This window comes from Microcaecilia unicolor, chromosome 1 (genome assembly GCF_901765095.1).
Source record: "Microcaecilia unicolor chromosome 1, aMicUni1.1, whole genome shotgun sequence".
NCBI lineage: Eukaryota > Metazoa > Chordata > Amphibia > Gymnophiona > Siphonopidae > Microcaecilia > Microcaecilia unicolor.
Window position 1 is genome coordinate 378,261,470 of NC_044031.1, and position 18,583 is coordinate 378,280,052.

The 18,583-nt window shown below is 43.3% G+C and overlaps 1 protein-coding gene across 4 annotated transcripts in view; it reads left to right on the plus strand.

Moving 5' to 3' along the window:
• The window catches only part of NCF4 (neutrophil cytosolic factor 4), a 122,796-nt gene extending 104,648 nt beyond the window's left edge, over positions 1-18,148 (plus strand). For all 4 annotated transcript variants that reach the window (XM_030210088.1, XM_030210105.1, XM_030210097.1 and 1 more), the window contains 3 exons: positions 1,552-1,682; positions 1,962-2,027; positions 17,289-18,148. In XM_030210088.1, the coding sequence (XP_030065948.1) occupies positions 1,552-1,682; positions 1,962-2,027; positions 17,289-17,493 (402 nt within the window). In that variant the 3' untranslated portion in view covers positions 17,494-18,148. The remainder of the gene's footprint in view (positions 1-1,551; positions 1,683-1,961; positions 2,028-17,288) is intronic.
• Positions 18,149-18,583: the final 435 nt, after the last annotated feature.

The following is an 18,583-nucleotide window of genomic DNA, read 5'->3' on the forward strand; positions in this document are numbered from 1 at the left end:
ATGGGTGGGTAGAGGGGGGCAGGGGAGAGGCTTGCTGGCATGGGTGGGTAGAGGGGGGCAGGGGAGAGACCTGCTGAGCATGGATGGGTAGAGGGGGCAGGGGAGAGACTTGCTGGGCATGGGTGGGTAGAGGGGGCCAGGGGAGAGACCTGCTGGGCATGGGTGGGTAGAGGGGGGCAGGGGAGAGGCTTGCTGGGCATGAGTGGGTAGAGGGGGGCAGGGGAGAGACTTGCTGAGCATGGGTGGGTAGAGGGGGGCAGGGGAGAGGCTTGCTGGGCATGGGTGGGTAGAGGGGGGCAGGGGAAAGAAGAGAATTGCTGGGTATGGATGGAGAGAGAGGGGCAGGGGAGAGAGGAGAGTTTCAGGATATGGATGGAGGGATAGCATGAGAAATTCTGGACATGGATGGAGGGGAGAGAAGGGAGAGAGAAGAAATGCTGGATATGGAGGGAAGATAGAGGAAGGAGATTAGATGAGGGAAAAGGAAGTGAGGAGAGAAACTGCACATGGATGGAGAAAATAGGCAGAAGCTGGATCCACTGTACAGTCAAGTATGTGGAGGACCAGAAATGAAGAAGAAAGGAGGAAGGAAAAGAAATAAATGGAAAGGAAGCCCTGGAAACAGAGTCAAGGGAACAGATAGAAGCAGCAGAATCAGATAACTGGACCAGCATGATCAGAGAAACAAAGTTACCAGACAACAAAGGTAGAAAAAAAATAATTTTATTTTCATTATAGTGTTTGGAATATGTCCACTTTGAGAATCAGGTGCTGAACATTAAAAGTTTATATTTATTTACTTACTTATGGCATTTTATCCCATATTAAACATGAATTGATTGGAACCTGGGATAATTTAATTTTTTTTCCTGGAGAGAGTAATGTGTTGGGCCGCCCCCCCCCCCCCCCGGGCTATAGTCAGCTCTGCAATTTTTGGGGGGGGGGGGGCAGAGGGGGGGGGGGGGCGCAGTGGTGGACGGGGAGCGCCGAGGTGGATGGGGGGGGCGCCGAGGTGGACCGGGGGGGGGGGGGCGCCGAGATGGACCAGGGAGAGAGCCTGTTGTTAAAATTTACCAGCACACCACTGCCCAAATCCCCTAATACTGACAGTCACTGGAGGGGATCACAGACACAGATGGAGATGAAAAATTATATGACTCTGTTCCTTAATGCTGTAAAATCTTCAGGAAATAGAGACTAACTCAGGGGGGGAAAAAAAGAACTAGTTTTCCACCAGAACTCAGAAAAGTTAGTTAAAGTACCCCATAGCTGTCTCTGAATATTGTAGAAATAAGGGAAATCTACACCTGGGCCTTGAACAAAGATGGTTGTTTCACTTCGTTTCTCATGTCGTTTGCAGCATTTTGTTTTGGCTTGGTTAGTCTTCATTTTCATTATGGGGGCAATGTCATTAAGAGTGCATCCTATTTGCAAATAGCCTGCAGGATATGCAAAGTGGGTGCACTTATAGAACCTTCTGGACTATCTCCTAAGAAAGCCTTTCTGTTTTTGAGTTGCATTTATTTTACTTTATCTTATTATTATTTCTAGGGCACTCTCAATGATGTCACTGGAATCTTCCCAGAATCTTTTGTTAAGATTATTAAAAATTTACCCCCAGAAGAAACCCCAGTCAGCTGGCTACGTATCTACTACCATGGTGCTGATGTCTGTGAGATGAGGTAATACAACTAGTCCAGAACTCTACATTGTTTGTGATATCAGGAATATACACAAAAGATAGATAACCAAGAATCCACAAAACAAGGTGTCTAGCAACTTTGCTCTCATATTTCATGTAGGCTTTGTCATTAATGCCTCAATTTTGAGAAATCTCCAACTGTTGAAGTTTACTGTCACTGCTTGTTTGTAGGGAAAGAAAGTGTAGGAATTTGAAGAGAAACTTCTTAAATTAAAACTGTGCTGATTTTAACATGAACTGACTTCTGTTCCTACTTCAGGGACATCCTCATAGGAGAAGATGTCAATTGCAAGCCATTATTCAACGAGTTACTGGAACTGATGAGGTACTGGAACAATGACCTTACATAATGTTAGAAATCCCAAGAGTGTTACTTCTATTTCCCATTCACCTTGCCCCATAGTCAGAAATGTTTATAAACATCTTTCTATGAAATCAGGGTTACACCATGAATAGTAAAGGTGGGATTCGAGCTTGAGATGAGAGACAGAGAGCATAAGAAAGATTGTGAATGAAACATGGAGCAAGTGGCAGAAGGAAAGGACAGAAGTTAAGCTTAGTGAAGTTAGTGATTTGCTAAAGGTCACACACGGAGACTAATGATGATTTGAATTTGGGATTCAAGTTTCATATGTATTTTCCCTATAACCATGAAGCCTGTTTCGCACTGGATTTTGATTTATTCACCTATCCAAATCTGAGTTCAAGGCAAGTTACAAAGAGGTATTATACAAGTTATTCATCTTTCCAAGTGGACTTACAACATAACTTGTACTTGAAGGAATGGAGAATTTAGTAACTCAACAAAATCACAAACCCCCTGATTCTATGAAAAAGCGCAATCAAATTAACATTTACCACCAGATTCTATATAGCATGCCTAGAGATCTGCACCAAAATCCAAGCATATTCTATAAAAACACACATAACTTAATTGGCATAACAAGTGAATCAGCATCGATAGCAGCATTTAACAAGCTATAATGAGCAATAATTGGCAATAATTAGAATTTACTAGTACAACTCATTAAGCGTATTCTGTAATGCAATGCGCCTAACTTCTAATGCACACAGGCAAAAAGGGGCATGGTTATGAGCAGGGAAATAGGCATTCTGTGGGCATTCTGAAATTTACGCACGTAATTATAGAATATTCTATGTGTCGGGATTATGCCACATTTTCGTTGGTGTAAATGGAGGTGCGTGGTTTTAGACGCTGGGATATCAACTATGCATATTCTATATACCGCGCCTAAATCTAGGCACCACTTATAGGATATACTTAGTCGGCACTGTTTTCACATGGAATTTTAGGTGCCATATATATATAATCTCCCCCTTAGTATTCAAATTTGCGCACTACTTATAAAATAAGGTCAGTTGTGCATGCAATTTAATATTGTTTTCTCAGGCACGTTACCATATCTCATTCTTGCTGCTACAAGCCCACTGCTGTTTCCCTTGAACCAGCTGCACAAGGTGACTTCTCTTCAACTGTTTCTCTTCAAATTGACCCCACTGAGGTGCTTGTGCCAAAGGAGCACTGAAGGAGTCCTTCTCCTTGGGCACTCCTTGGGGCACCTCTAATTTCTGCCTTTGCTATTTACTGATGCTACTTTGTTTTGGGCTTATTGGGCTCCCTTCTTTTCCGTTCCTCTGAGCTCGAGTTCTCTCACTATTTCTAGTATGTCAGCAATACTAGTTCTTTGGGGACAACACCCTCCTGATATTAACCAGTGGCACACATGTTCCCAGACGCTGTCTCTATTCAACTGCTTTGTACAGTTTCTAAGTCAATTGCTTCTCCTGCCACTACTCCTTTGACAATTGGACTTTTGAATATGCATTCTATACAACAGAAAGGGTCCCTTATTTCTGAACAGACATAGAACATCCAAATGATGTTGACATATAACAGAGACATGGCTTAGGCCTGGAGATACAGCCACCGTACTTGAAGCCTCACCCTCAGGATTTTCTTATACACACTTCCTACTTGCAGAGGAGGTGGGGTAATTTTCTTCTTTCTTTCTTTCTTTCTTTCTTTCTTTCTTTCTTCTTTCTTTCTTTCTTTCTTTCTTTTCTTTCTTTCTTTCTTTTCTTTCTTTCTTTTTTCTTTCTTTCTTTCTCTTTTCTTTCTTTTCTTTCTTTTTTTTTCTTTTTTTTTTTTTTTCTTTTTTTTTTTTTCTTTTTTTTTTTTTTTTTTTTTTTTCTTTTTTTTTATGTCCTAGAAGTATAATGGGGAAAAGGCAAAGCGAGGTAAAGTAAAAGAGAAAGAGCAGCGGTGAGTAATGTGACACCGGGGTAAGACAGATCAGAAGGTAGAGATGCCTGGTGGGAGTGATGCATATGCTTTGCCAAATAGAAAGGTCTTTACCTATTCTTCCTTTTTAATATCCTCTTGTTCGTTTACTCCTCTGACTCTATCTGATGTTGATATCCTGCGTTTTACCTCCTCTTCCTCTTCTTTCTACATCATGCTAATCTATCATCCTCCCCCACCATCTGTAAATTCTCTAGCTGAACTATCTACATTTCTTTCAGAAGTCAGTGTTCTTTTCTCTTCTTCCTCTCATGGGTGATTTTAATCTCCCTACCTGTAATAATCACCTCCCGTTCTATTTTCTCACGCAGCATGTTCAATTTCCAACCCTTCTGGAGTAATTGTCTTGGATCTTATATTTTCTCAATCTTCTTCTTCACTCTGTCCTAACTTGATTTCCCCTCACTGGCTAACCTTGGACTGATCTGCTCTGCTCACCTTCCAGCTTCCACAGACTACCGTCCTCCACGGCTTCCTCCAATAATGCCACTGCTGCAATGACCGCTTAATGATGAGAATCTCCACTTCTTCAGGACTTGCTCTTGACCCTTATAATTCTGCTTTGATATCACACCGCATTACTTTCGGGGTCTGTGGCATCCCATCAGCTGGTTGCGTCATGCCTGCTTCAGGAACCTGCTCTCTTTGGCACGGTGCCTCCTCCTACTATGGCTTCTCTCCTGGTGCTCCATCTTCCACCCACCTCTCTCATGGGGCTGGAGTGTGACCACTTCTGGGACAAGCGCAGCGTAGACATCAGGAGTGGCACCCTGCCGGCAACTGCTGTCCTGCTTTTATCTTCAGGGTCTTCCCCTCAGTCCCAGTGCCTCACAACAGTTTCTGTCTGCCTTCCTGGTCTCTGTGTGCTGCGCATTGCTTGACCTTGCCATGCTGCCGTCTGCCCGGACCTCGCCTGGACATTGACTACACCTTGCCTGCGCACTGCCTGGACCTCTGCCTGGACAGTGACTACACCTTGCCTGCCGCCTGCCTGGATCTCTGCCTGGACACCAACTACGCCTTGCTCGGCCGCTCGCATCTGAGGGCTCAACCTTCTGGGAAAGCGGGTTGGTGTTGTTGGCTGCCTAGCCAGTCCTGTCTGTGTTGGCACAAGGGATCCATCCTTCTCCAAACTTCTTTGACATAAAGATTGCTTGAGGCACTGAGCGCGTCTGACAAAGCACATTGTCGAACCTGGTGCAGGCCTCCAAGCAACAGCAACCCAGCTGCAACAGCCCTCTGGTGTTCTCAAAGGATGTGTGCACCCAGGTGACAGCATTGGGGGCTACTCCTCACACCAATCCCAAATCTCGATGCCCAAGTATTGCCCACTATGGCTACTTTCTCTCCATTCAGGTTTCCAATCCCCCTGGTTTGATGGGACTCCACAGGCCTGCAGGGGTTTTTAACTCAATGTGAAATGCAATTGAGCTGCAACCTGCTTGTTTTCCCCACAGACCTTATGAAAGTGACCTACATTGTGCCATTGTTGTCCGGCCAGGCCCTAGCTTGGCCATCCCGGCTTTGGGAGCAACAGGACCCCTAATTCTTAATGACCTTCCTGCCTTGTTTGAGATGCTTTCGGCTGTGTTGTCAAACCTGGACGACTGTCCTCAGCGCCAGTGAGATTCTGCAGTTCCTTCAAGAAGGCTCCTTATCCATGGGGGACCTATGCCATTTATTTTGGATGTTAGCGGCAGAACTGCATTGGAATCAAGAAACCTTGGTGGCCATATTTTGGCAAGGTCTGGCAGGTAGGATCAAAGATGAACTCGCTGGACGGGGACTTCCATGACCTTAGATGAACTCATTGCTCTCTATATTCGCGTTGATGTATGATTTCAAGAGCGAGCTCAAGAGAGTGCTTCATCCCTATGGAATACCATGTCTGGCCCCTTGATTTCACAACCTCTGGCACCTTTAGGGGTTCAAGCACCTCCAGCAAATGTTCTGATGAGCCCATGCTCTTGGGATGACTCATCTCTCCAAGGATGAAAAGAGCTGTATACAACCAATAATCTCGGTCTATATTGCAGGGGAATCGGGCCACTTTGTGAATAATTGTCCACCTAAACCAGGAAACCCTCAGATCTAAAACATTCAGGGGAAGTAACTCTAGGCCTGTTCCCTGCTTCCTCCCCATCTCTTATGTACCATTGTGGTCCTCCTACCATTGGAATTCTCATCAGTTGGAAGTTCCAGACTTGATTGATTCAAGGGACCACTGGAAAGTTCATTGATGGAGACTTTGTTCCGAAATATGAGATTCCCACTGTTCCCTTGGCCATTCATGATGCATTTCCTCTAATCACGGAGACATCTTACCCAGTCCTATTACTCTTACTTTGACTCCTTTGACGCTTCAGGTGGGAGCTTTTGCTTCATGAAGATCTTCATTTCCTTGTACATGCAAAGTCGATACATCTCCTGGTCTTAGGCATTCCTTGGCTGCAACGCCATTCAGCACACATCGACTGGAGTTCTGACATCCAGGCTTGGGTCCGTCATGCTTCCACTCCTGCCTGACACCATTTATGCCTCTCCAACTACTTTGAGTTGTTTCTCTCTTCACAACTGCTGATACCACCTGGTCTTCCTACCGTATACCAAGATTTCACTGATGTCTTCAGTAAGCAGCAGGCAGACATACTAAAGCCCCCACTGGGAATTGATTGTGCCATGATCTAGTGCCAGGAAACTCCCCCCCCCCTTGGGGTCAGGTCTATACCATCTCACATCCAGAAACACAAGCCATGACAGACTACATTGAGGAAAACTTGTGGAAAGGATTTAGTGTCCGTCCAGCTCTCCTGCGGGTGCAGGTTCTTCTTTGTTACTAAAAAAGATAGAAGCCTCCATCCCTGCATTGAGTATCGGGGACTCAACAAGAGTGCTATCAAAAATCGATACCCTCTTCCACTCATCCCTGAGCTCTTAATCAACTACAAGGAGCAGTCATCTTTACTAAGTTGGATTTACAAGAAGCCTACAACTTGGTGCTTATTAAAAGGGCAACGAATGGAAAACAGCCTTCAACACGCACAATGGACACTATGATATCTAGTGATGCCCTTTGGTGTATGTAATGTGCCTGCAGTATTTCAACTTTTGTGAACAATATCTTCGGGGACCTGCTGTATTCCTACATCAGTACCTTGACGATATATTCTATACCCCACTTGGAACACCCTACACATGTACGCATTGTCCTCCAATGAATTAGGGATAATCACCTATATGCAAAATTAGAAAAATATGTGTTCCATCAGGAAACTATACCCTTCCAGTTTACAGATGGATCCAAACAAATTTCAGGCCATTCAAAACTGGCACGTCTCACTGGGCTTCAGGCTCTCCAACGCTTTCTTGATTTGCCAATTATTATAGGACAGTTCATCGATCATTATTCTGTCATCACTGTCCCTCTTACTGTGCTGACTAAAAGGGGGGCTGATTCCACTCACTGGCTGCTGTCAGCCTGCCAGGACTTTGAGCTGCTGAAGAGAGCCTTCCTTACTGCTCCAGTACTTTGATGACCAGATCCCCTGTTACCATTCATTCTTGAGGTGGATGCTTCCTCGGTGGGGTCTGATGCTGTTCTCTCCCAATCATTGCCAGGAAGATGATTGCATCCATTTCTACTTCTCTAAAAAAAATTTTCACCCACAAAATGAAATTAAACTGTCAGGGACCCTGAGCTCTTGGCCTTGAAATTAGCTTTAGAGGAGTGGCGACAACTCCTGAAAGGAGCGGCATCACCCCTTTACTCTTATCACTGATCATAAAAATCTTTGTATTTACAACAAGCTAAGTGCTTGAACCCACAACAGGCAGATGGGTCATTGTTCTTTGCCAGATTCGACTTCCGCTTGATGTTTCGTCTAGCAGACAAGAACACCCGAGCGGATACATTATCCAGGTCATTCGAAAATGACAAAAGTTTGGAAACTTCTCAGTGTATCCTTGATCCTGCTCTCACAAATTTTTCCATACCCTGTGGGAAAACCCCCATACCCCTGAGAGCCTGGTGCCGACTGCTACACTGGGACCACTTTTCTCCAGTAGTAGGAGTGTGGAAGACATTACAATTGATCTCTCGGTATTACAGATATTGTCAGTTTGTCTTGCCCTGCCCTGATTGTGCCCAACACAAGGTGTCCCATTCTCATCCTAGGGGGGTTGCGTCAACCTCTCTGGTACCCACTGTCCCTTGGAGTGACATTTCCATGGATTTTATCAAGGATCTTCCAGCTTCAGAGGGGAAATACCGTCATCTGGACGGTGGTAGATCATTTTACTAAAATGACTGATTTCATTCCCATGCAGTGTCTACCATCAGCGTGTTGAATTGGATCTTGCTTTCTTTCGAAACATCTTCCAACTGCGTGGCCTTACCACATGAATCCTTAGTGACCAAGGAGTGCAGTTGACTTCTCATTTCTGGCATCGTTTATGTGCCTATCTAGGGGTTAAACTAGATTTCTCTTTTGCCTACCATCCTCAAACCAATGGGACAAACCGAATGAATGAACCAGACATTGAAAACCTTTCTCCAATTGTACATCAATAAACGGCAAGACAATTGGGCCTCCTTGCTTCCTTGGCCGAATTTGCATACAATAACCGCGTACATGATTCTTCACAGGTATCTCCATTCTTTACTATGTATGGTCGACACCAAAGCTGCTGTTGCTTGTACCCAAAACATCAGCTATCCCTGCCATCCAGCAAGTGGCCCAGGACATCCAGAATGTCTAGGCTCAAGTACGATATCAGCTTCAACAAGCAACTACCACCTGCAAACGCCGTGCTGACTGACGCCAAAACAAAGCACCTGTTTTTCAACAGGACAGAAGGTATGGCTTCGTTCTAAGCACCTTTGATGATGGATTTCCTCTCAGAAATTTGCGTCCCAGTTTATTGGACCCTCCTGTATTCAAGAACGCATCACAGCAGTAACCTACTGGCTCCATCTTCCATCCTCCATGAACATTTATAATACCTTTCATGTTTCTCTCCGCAAATGTTTCTCTCTTCCAAACGGCAACCCGGAACGAACTACATCTCATACACCAATCATCAATCCAGATCCTGAATTAGGGGTATACAAAATCTTGGATTCCAGATACCAAAAAGGATGCCTGTATTACCCGCTTTCTTGGAAAGGTTTTGGTCCTGAGGACAATTCTTGGGATCCCGCAACACATATTTATGCTCCTGTCCTGCTTCAGGGTTTTCATTCACTTCACCCTTCGAAACCTGGACCAAGAAAGCGTAGGGGAGTCCTAAAGTGTGTGTGTGTGGGGGGGGAGGGGGGAGGTACTGTCATGCCACATTACCTTTGGGGCCCGTGGTAACCCTTCAGTTGGCTGCTTTGCTCCCGCTGCAAAATGCACTCTCTTTCAGCATGGTGCCTCCCTCCTACTATGGCTTCTCTCCATGGCGCTCTGTCTTCCACCCACCTTTCTACTGGGAATGGAGTGCAGCCACTTTCCGGATGACACCACTAATGTTAGGGGCAGTACCCCACTGGCAACCATTCTCCTGCCTTTATCTTCAGGGCTTCTTCTCAGCCCCATTGCCTCAGCTACAGTTTCTGTCTGCCTTCCTGGTCTCTGTGTGCTGCTGCATTGGCTTGACCTTGCTTTGCCTGCTGTCTGCCCGGACCTCTGCATGGACATCGACTACCCCTTACTTGCTACCTTCCTGTACCTCAGCCTAGACTCCGACCATGCCTTGCCTGCCACCTGCCTGGACACTGACTACACTTTGCCTGCCATCTGCCTGGACCTCTGCCTGATACCAACTACACCGCCATCCAAGTCTACCTGGCCCTTGGCACAACCCCCCCCCCCTTTCCAAAGTCCTGCCAGCCGCTCACACCCTCAGGGAAAGGCAGTTTGTCTAGGTGAAGACTTGGGGTTGTCGGCTGCTTAGTCTGGTGTTGCACAAGGACTCACTCCTTCTCCAAATGTCTTTTGATGTAACATTTGACTGACCTGTCACTGCAGGCTTCAAGTTCTTAACACCTCTTTTACCTCCGCACTTGATGCAGTTGCACCTCCCTGCCTTATTGCTCATAAATGAAGGGTAAATGCCCCTTGGTACAATCTAGAACTCCAGCTTCTTAAATTACAATTATGTAGCATGGAACGTGCTTGACGCAAATCTCATATGCAAGACACACTACTTCTATTTCGTCTTGTTATTGTCAATACAGATAATTCTTCACAAGTTTAAAAGACTATTTTCTTTTTTTTTTTAATTGTATGAAGTTTTTATTATCAATTAGAATATATGGTACAAAATGCAATGTGAAGGCTATGTATACATAAACACTATCCATAGCACCATCAAGAATGCCAGAAACTACTATTCCAACTTGAAATAGACAGCACATTATACTTCATTATTTTGTGAACTTTTCAACATTCCCCCGAATCCCCAACTCCCCCCTCCCTACTTCCCCCCCCCCCCCACTCAAAGACTATTTTTCTAAGCACATACTTAGATCCACCAATATCTCAAACTCTTTTTCAACTTCTGAGGACAGTTGCTCCTTCAAAGGTCACTCCATCCTTTGACCATTCAATTTTGTCACCATCTGCATTGATCTCTTTTTGGCAATAAAAGATTTCATCCCTTCAGAAAATCCTTTCCTGTTACTTCCCCCTCTATTTCCACTTCTTCTTCTCCAACCTCTCTCATAAATGCTGATGATGAGCAATCTTCTTCACTTTCATCCTCCTGGTCTTCCTTTAGTACTCCGACAATTACTTCTCTTAAATTAGCTTTTTCTTCTGTTAATCCATCAAGCTCTACTTGGATCCATGGCTAGCTCACCTTGTAAACGTGTAATTATTCATGTTATCCCAATTATTTTACCTCTGATTCAAACAAGTTTATCTCTAGGTCACGTACTGAGTGTCTGAAAGCATGCTCTAATAACACCACTTCTAAAATGCCCCAAAGTTGATCGTACAGACCTTGTCAACTACAGACCAATCTCCAATCTTCCTTTTTTTTCTCAAAGGTCTTAGAAAGGCTAGGTCATAGTTATCTCACCCACATATCTGGATTCTGCACTAGTTTTGCACCCCTATCAGTTTGGTTTTGGGAAGTAATTCAGCACAAAAACTCTCTTAGTAGCAATGCATGATACCATTAGGACTTTACTTGACCAGCATTCATATGTAATTCTAGTTTCACTTGATTTATCTTCAGTGTTTGATCTTGTTGATCACAATCTTCTAATTCAATGTCTACAGTCATTTGGTATTTTGGGCACTGTTCTATTATGGGTTTCAAAGCTATCTATCTGCTCAAACTTGTCAAATTGTTCACAAGAAGGTCCATTCACTTACTCTTCGGTTACTTCTGGGGTACCACAGGGTTCCATTTTAGCACTGACCCTCTTCAATGTTTTCTATCCACTTCTTACAGTAATTTAATCCAATCATTCTCTTCCATTTTGTTATGCAGATAACATTCAAATTCTTTACTGTGTTCCCCCCTCTTGTTCTGATCTTAAACTGTTGTCTTGAAAAAGTTTCCACTTGGCTCTCCAAGCACCATCTATTTTTAAATACCAAGAAGTGTGAATCTATACACTTTCCTACCCCTTATTCAACCACTCCTTGGAATCCCTCCTCCTCTACCTTGCCTCTTCCCACTGTAAACAACCAGTGTTTGCCTTTCATGGAAACAGTTAAAATTCTAGGTGTTTTTTTTGACTATCACCTTAACTCCAAAGATCAAATCAATGCTGTTATCAAAGCCTCTTTCTTTGCACTGCACAGAATTTGTTCCGTTCACTTTTTTCGCTACCAGCTATCCATGCCCTGTTGCTCAGTTTAGTTATCACTCATCTTGACTACTGTAATTCTCTTTATGCGGATCTTCCTCTTTCCTCCCTTAAACAGCTTCAACTCATTCAATCGACCGCTGTTCAACTACTTCACCTGATCCACACCATTTGATCATATCACACCTTTGCTCCGTTCAGAGCACTGGTTACCACTTTCTGCTTAGTTCAGTATGAGTTATGTATTTTGGTTTTCAAGTCACATCTTCCCTCTGCATCAGATTATTAACTTGTCTTTTTATACCCTATGCACCTAGTAGGCACCTCCGTTCCTCTGCTTCTGGTTCACTCTGGCTACCCCCTCCCTCTGTTGTCCCCTTGATGTCACTCGTTCCACAGCTATCAGTTATGCCAGAACCCGGCTTTGGAATATGTTTCCTGCTACCCTCTATTCTGAATCATCCTACACAAAATTTAAAGCAGCTTTAGAAAACCCACTGTTTAATACAGTTTATGGTTCAAATTAGTACTATCTATAGATTATCCCAACTGTATTTTTACTCTGTGATGGTAGTAAATTGTAACTATTTTTATTGTATACCGCATGGATGCCATTCTGGCCCTTTGTGTATATCAAATTTCTGTAAATAAATAAATAATTGACTGTTAATTAGACTTAACATTGGAGTTCATTTGCAGTTCATGTGCAACGGTCCTTAGTTGCTATTCTATTACTTGGGCATGTTCCTCACTTGTGGAACTCCATGCCTTTGACCTTACATAGTGAATCTAACATGACAAAATTTAAGTTGAGGTTGAAGGTGTGGTTGTTCCAGCAGGCCTATGTTGATGAGTGATGGCACAGTGGGATACTGATGCCTGGGAGAGAATGAGAGTGATTGTTTATACTGTTATTTCTTAGTTGTTTGTATTACTTTCCTATTATATATTGTAGTTCTTTTCTTTTGCTTTTAATTATTATATTGTTAACTGTTTTGCTCTGTTCGTCAGTTAAGGTGGTATAGCAAATCAATCAATAATAAATAATAAGTAATAAAATAAATTCAAGGTGCACATTGTGCTCATCTTTAAGGGGGCAATGATGTAGGAGGGGCACGGGCAGGTAAGAGGTATGCCCAGAATATGCATGCGTAGGTTACAGAATACCTGCAATTACGCATGAATTTAGTGCATCTAGGCGCCCGCATTAATACCAGCCTTTGAGCTGGCGTAATTTGGGGCACGTAAATGGGCACACATAAATGTAGGCTCAGTCGCTATTCTATAAAGGAAAGTACGTGTGTACACATAGTTAAGAATAGCTGCTTACCCTTGATTCTATATATGACACCAGGTGTGTGCCCAATTTGCATACACAACTTAATTAAATAACGCACCAATGACCGCTGATAATTTGCATCCTAATTATTATTAGTGCTAATTGATTTTAATGAAAATGTGCACAAGTAAATTTAGGCAGGAGTCTGAAAGAGGGGTGTGAAAATGGGAGGGTCATGGGCAGTTTGGGGGCATTCTGAGAATTCACGCATTTAATTTATAGAATAAGGAGGAAGCACATCTAATTTAGGCATGAGGATTTGCACCACATTCAGTTGCCTGCAAATAGCCACGACTAAAGTTAAGCACAATTCCCAGCCATAAGCGCTAATTCTATAAACTGTGCTTAACTTTAGGCATGGCTTATAGAATACCCTTACACACTTTTTTTCAGCGTGATTTTTTAGGTGCCATATATTTAATCTAGCCTCCAGTACAACACTTTCCTGATGCTTAATTGTGAGTTCCCTATAAAGAATCTACCCAATGAGTGTCAGTAGGAGTAGGATTTGAACCATGGCTTACTTCGTTCTCAGCTTTCTGCTCTATTAAGCTATTCTTATTGTAGGATATATAGAGAAAGAATGAATTTTTCCTCATTGACAACCAGGATAGTGCAACCACACCACTGGTGGCATCATCCAGTAGCTGCTTAAATTGTTATGTTCTAGCCCAAAACTCTCCACAAGTCTTTCTGGGCATATATCTGCAATGAGTTTATCTTGTTGGACAGACTGGATGGACTGCACAGGTCTTTACCTGCCATCATCTACTCTGTTAGTATGTTACAACGCAGGAGTTACCTCAGTGTTCTACTTCTTCTGCCAAGACCAAATGTATTCAACCATCTCTTTTTAACACAACATAAAATAAAAAATAAATGTCGACAAGGACCAACGATGACAGCCTAAATATGCAAACCCAGCATGCTTCACAGAGTACTGGCAGTTATGCACTCCAGCAGAACAAAATGTGCTGTCCACCTAAAGGGTTCAGTTCAAGTACCTGCAGGTCCAGTCACCGCTGTCAACCCCAAACTGTCAAATCTGAATGGTGCAAGTAAAAAAGATGTGGAGCAGCATCCCAGAATTCCCAAATGTTCCATAGACAGCACTGAGGGCTTTCTCCTAGCAAGGTCTGAAAGCTTCCAGCTCGCCCACTCCAGCCAAAAGCAAAAGCCCATCTCTAGATCAGAAACCTTGCAGAGCATGCCCTGCAGCAGAGCCAGCCTTCTTCAGGATTAATAAACAGCCTGCTTCAACACTTTCTCCTTCCTTGAAGCTTACATTCTCAAAACTGTGTGGCCTCCTGCAAAGACTTGAAAAGCCATCAGTCTTAAAGGAGAAGTCGCCAATTGAGAACAAAACATACCTTCAAATGTTTCTTTAAAGAATCCCTGTATGATTCCTCCAAAAAAGGGAAAGGCCTGACATCCTCACACAAGAGGTACTTAGTAACACGCCCATGTACCAGGCAGTCCTGCAGTAAACCAATGTAGGTGCCACTTGTCCCACAGCAGTCTCAGTACAACAGTACCACCCGGCTTTTGCAAACCTTATAAAACTTGATGCAAGCCAATCTGCTACTACACCCCACCAAGAACTGGGGACCCACAGACCCTGCAATCCCCCCTCCTTTATCCCAGGACTCTGAACCATCAGGGATAGCTCCAATTCTTTACCTGCACTGATAAACTCTATTCCTTGAACACCCAGGAGATACTTCCAACTAGAAACTAATGGCTGTTTTCTCAGACATTAAGGATGACCAGCTCAATGTCCAATCCTATGGGACACCCACTCTAATACCTACTCAGAACCTGGGAAGGAACCCCTACACTTGGACTTGTAGCCAACACCTTTATCTACAGCTGCCAGAGGATCCCTCTACAGAGGTCACCACCTATTTTAAATTCCTCCAGAAAATTTCAAAGGCCCTAACCCTGGGGAAAGATGAAACAGTGGAAGAGGAACAAGATTTTGAGGTGATTTTCTGATCTATCAGCATGCCCCAGATGCTCACAGCCCTTTCAGTGCACAATGTATTCCAAGGACTTCAACAAAGATATGGCTAACCCTCTTCTCCACTCAATTCTGAAACATCCATACATCAAATACAGAATGCAAATGAATCCAGGACATAAAAAGTCAACTTCTTCACCACTTAATTGTCATGGAGGCAGCTCTAAAAGAAATCATAGAACTCAATGTCTTAAGCTCAATCTCCTCCAAGCAAGGACACCAAAACACTGAATACAGTAGGGATGAAAGTATTTCAAGGGAGTATTCTCAATTACAACAAGCACTGAACCACTTCAAGTCTCTCCCCTTGGAACTGGATGAACTACTCACACAATCTCTCATCAACATAGGGGGATGTACACTCCAATGAATTTGGTCAACTTACTACGTCTATGAGATACCCTTGAGAACTGCCACAATGACTATAGTTGCTGAAAGAATGGCTTGGCTCTGAGCCTCAGAGTTTCGAGAAGACCTCCACATACCTGGCTGAAGCCTCATGCCGGTGTGATAATCTCTTCATAAACAAGGTCAAGTATGCAGTGCCCCAAGTAAAGGACCACTGCTCAACCTTAAGAGAGCTAGCCATTCCACAACTTGACACTTTATCTAATTACAGGTAAAACCAACACAGTTTCTCAACGCATTCATGCCAATACAAGTATTGCATCCAATTCTTCAATTGCAAGATGTACCAGCTCCACTGTTGCATTCTGCAACAGCACACAGCACTACAAGCTTTTTCTCAGTGTCAGAAACTAATGGAAAGGAAACAGACAACCTCCAGAATACCCAACCTCAAGGAAATACTGACCCTAATTTTGAATACCCTCCAGTTGGGGGGGGGGGGGGGATATTCTATTTTTTCTGGATTTCATGGAACAAGATTATCATTGACAGAAAGGTGCTCAGAATCATCAGTGAGGGATACAAGATCAATTTCATGTTCTTTTGACTGACCCCTCCTCCCCCCCCCCCCCACCCCACACACACACACACCACCACCATGCAGGAGCACTGATTTCAAAAACAGATTGAGTTCTTCAGCATGGAAATACAGGTCTTCTCCAAGCATACATTATCAAGCAAGTCCTGGAGCATGAAAAGATTGAGTCTTTTACACCAAATATTTCCTTATTTTGAAAAATACGAAAACAAATCCTGGGGGACTCAGACCGAACCTGTACTTGATATGCCTGACTTGCTTCACCAAAAAATAAAAAATTGAACTTGCTCTGCTCCATCCTTCCATTCCTTTGCTGGGTGATTGGCTGGCTTTTCAGGACCTCCAAGAAGTATACACTCTTACTCCTCCTTACACCCAACTCCACTGGAAACTCCAGCAATTCTCTTTTCAACCAGTACCAATTCAAAGTCCTCCTCTTTGACCTTTTGTCAGCATCAAGAGTTTTCACAAATTGACTCTGTAGAGTGAATGAAGATGACAATGAAACAGCGTGCAGGCAGTAATGCTGTTACAAAAACTCTAGTCAAAACAAGGCATGAAAAAAAATCACACGACTGAGATTCAGAAGACATGTGAGAAACTGAGGGTTCCATGTGAGTTAAGCAGGTGGGAAGGCATGCACGCATGTGCGGTTGGGCCTGCCAAAAGGTTCTGGAAGGAAAGGCATGCTGGGTAGCATCTGTACCGGGGATCCATAGATGATGTCACCCATTTGTGGTAATTCGTGTCCTGCTGTCCTCAGAGAACATCTGTTACTGGTGCGTAACTTTGCTTTCTCTGACAGCAAGGTAATGCAGATATAGTATCCTGCCCACCATATTTTCCGCAAAAAAATAAAAAAGTAAAGAAAGAAAAGAAAATGAAAACCATATATTTAATAATAGAATTGTCTCAGCTTTTCATGGATTGAGGTAATTCCTGCATTACCAACACAGAAAATCAGATACATGCCCAGAAATGACTCATGAAAAATTCCAGGCTACAAGAGGGCATTACCAGAGTTGTTTTTGCATTATTCTGCTGTCTGTGGGGAGACTGTTACAAGTAAGCAGCTTTGCTTTCTAGGCAGCATTTGATGTTTGCAACATTCAGATACATTTGTATTTCTTCCCTCTCCCCCCACCCCACCCCAGGAAGGAATTTCAAGAGGAAGATATAATTCTTAATTACCGTGATATTGAGGGAGACATGATCCGTCTACTTGATGATGAAGATGTGGATCTGATGTTGTTCCAGAGCAAATTCAAAGAAAAACTTCATACAGAAAATACCTTTTTCTCCTGGCAGCTTCATATCACTTGCTCTGATGACCTTGAAGTACACAATACAAGTTCCTAGGAGAGGAGAGGAAAACACAGGAGAAGGAGAGTGTTCCTGAGGGGGCAAAGGAATGGAGAACAAACAGAGGGGATGAGAGGCGGAAATATTTAATAGTTGCTTTTAAGGGAGTAGAGATGGAGCAATGGGAGGAAATATATGGAAAGGTAAAGGGGAAGATGAAAAGAAAAAAAGGTACATAAAGGAGGAACAGAAACACAGGTAAAGATAAGAAAAGGTAGAGAAGGAATTGATAGAAGAGAGGAAAAGGACGACTGGACAATGTGAGGAAAGACAATGCAAAAAAGTTAACATTGTTGGTGAGGAAATTTACACTTCCGTTTCTTATAAGAACTTATCAGCACCTTCATCCTCAAGCCTAATCCCCAAATCATAGGAGAGTAGGTTGATCTCCAGAAGTTTTCGGAAAGGTTTCTACTCCCAGAAACTACCTTCACTGTGTGAAACAACTCTTCACCTTTTCCCAAGCTCTCTCCTAGGTTAAGAAGTACTTGGTGTTAAAACATTTGTTTCTATTGTAATAGAATATTTAATTTATCATTATGACAGTCTTTTCTGCCATTGCTTTTAAGAAAGATATTAAATACTTTAGTAAAGCATGTTTTAGATAACTGTGTATTTGTTTTTTGATTAATAAAATTAAGCTTCAAACCGATCTCTTGATACATAATTTGCTGTGTTTCTGTGCTGGCCATAATTTGCTGTGTTTCTGTGCTGGCCACTCTATGTATCCATATTCCCTCCTCACATATCTATCATCACCCTTCTGTGTCCCTATCCCGCCCCCATGTCCAGCAATCTCTCTTTCTCTCTCTTCCCTTCCTCTTGCCTTCCTACTCAGGAATTCAACAAATGTCCCTCTCTCTCCTGTCCCCCCACCACCCACCTACCTGTGGGTCCAGTATCTCTCCCTCATCCTTATTCTCCCACAGGTCCAGCTATAATTTCCTTCCATTCCCCCTCCCCAATTCCAATATCTCTCCCTCTTCCCCCTCAGGCCCTGCATCATTTAGCTCTCTCCCTCACAGTATAATATCTTTCACTTACTTCCTTCCTCCCATCTCCCATTCTCACTGGCTCTGCATTTCTC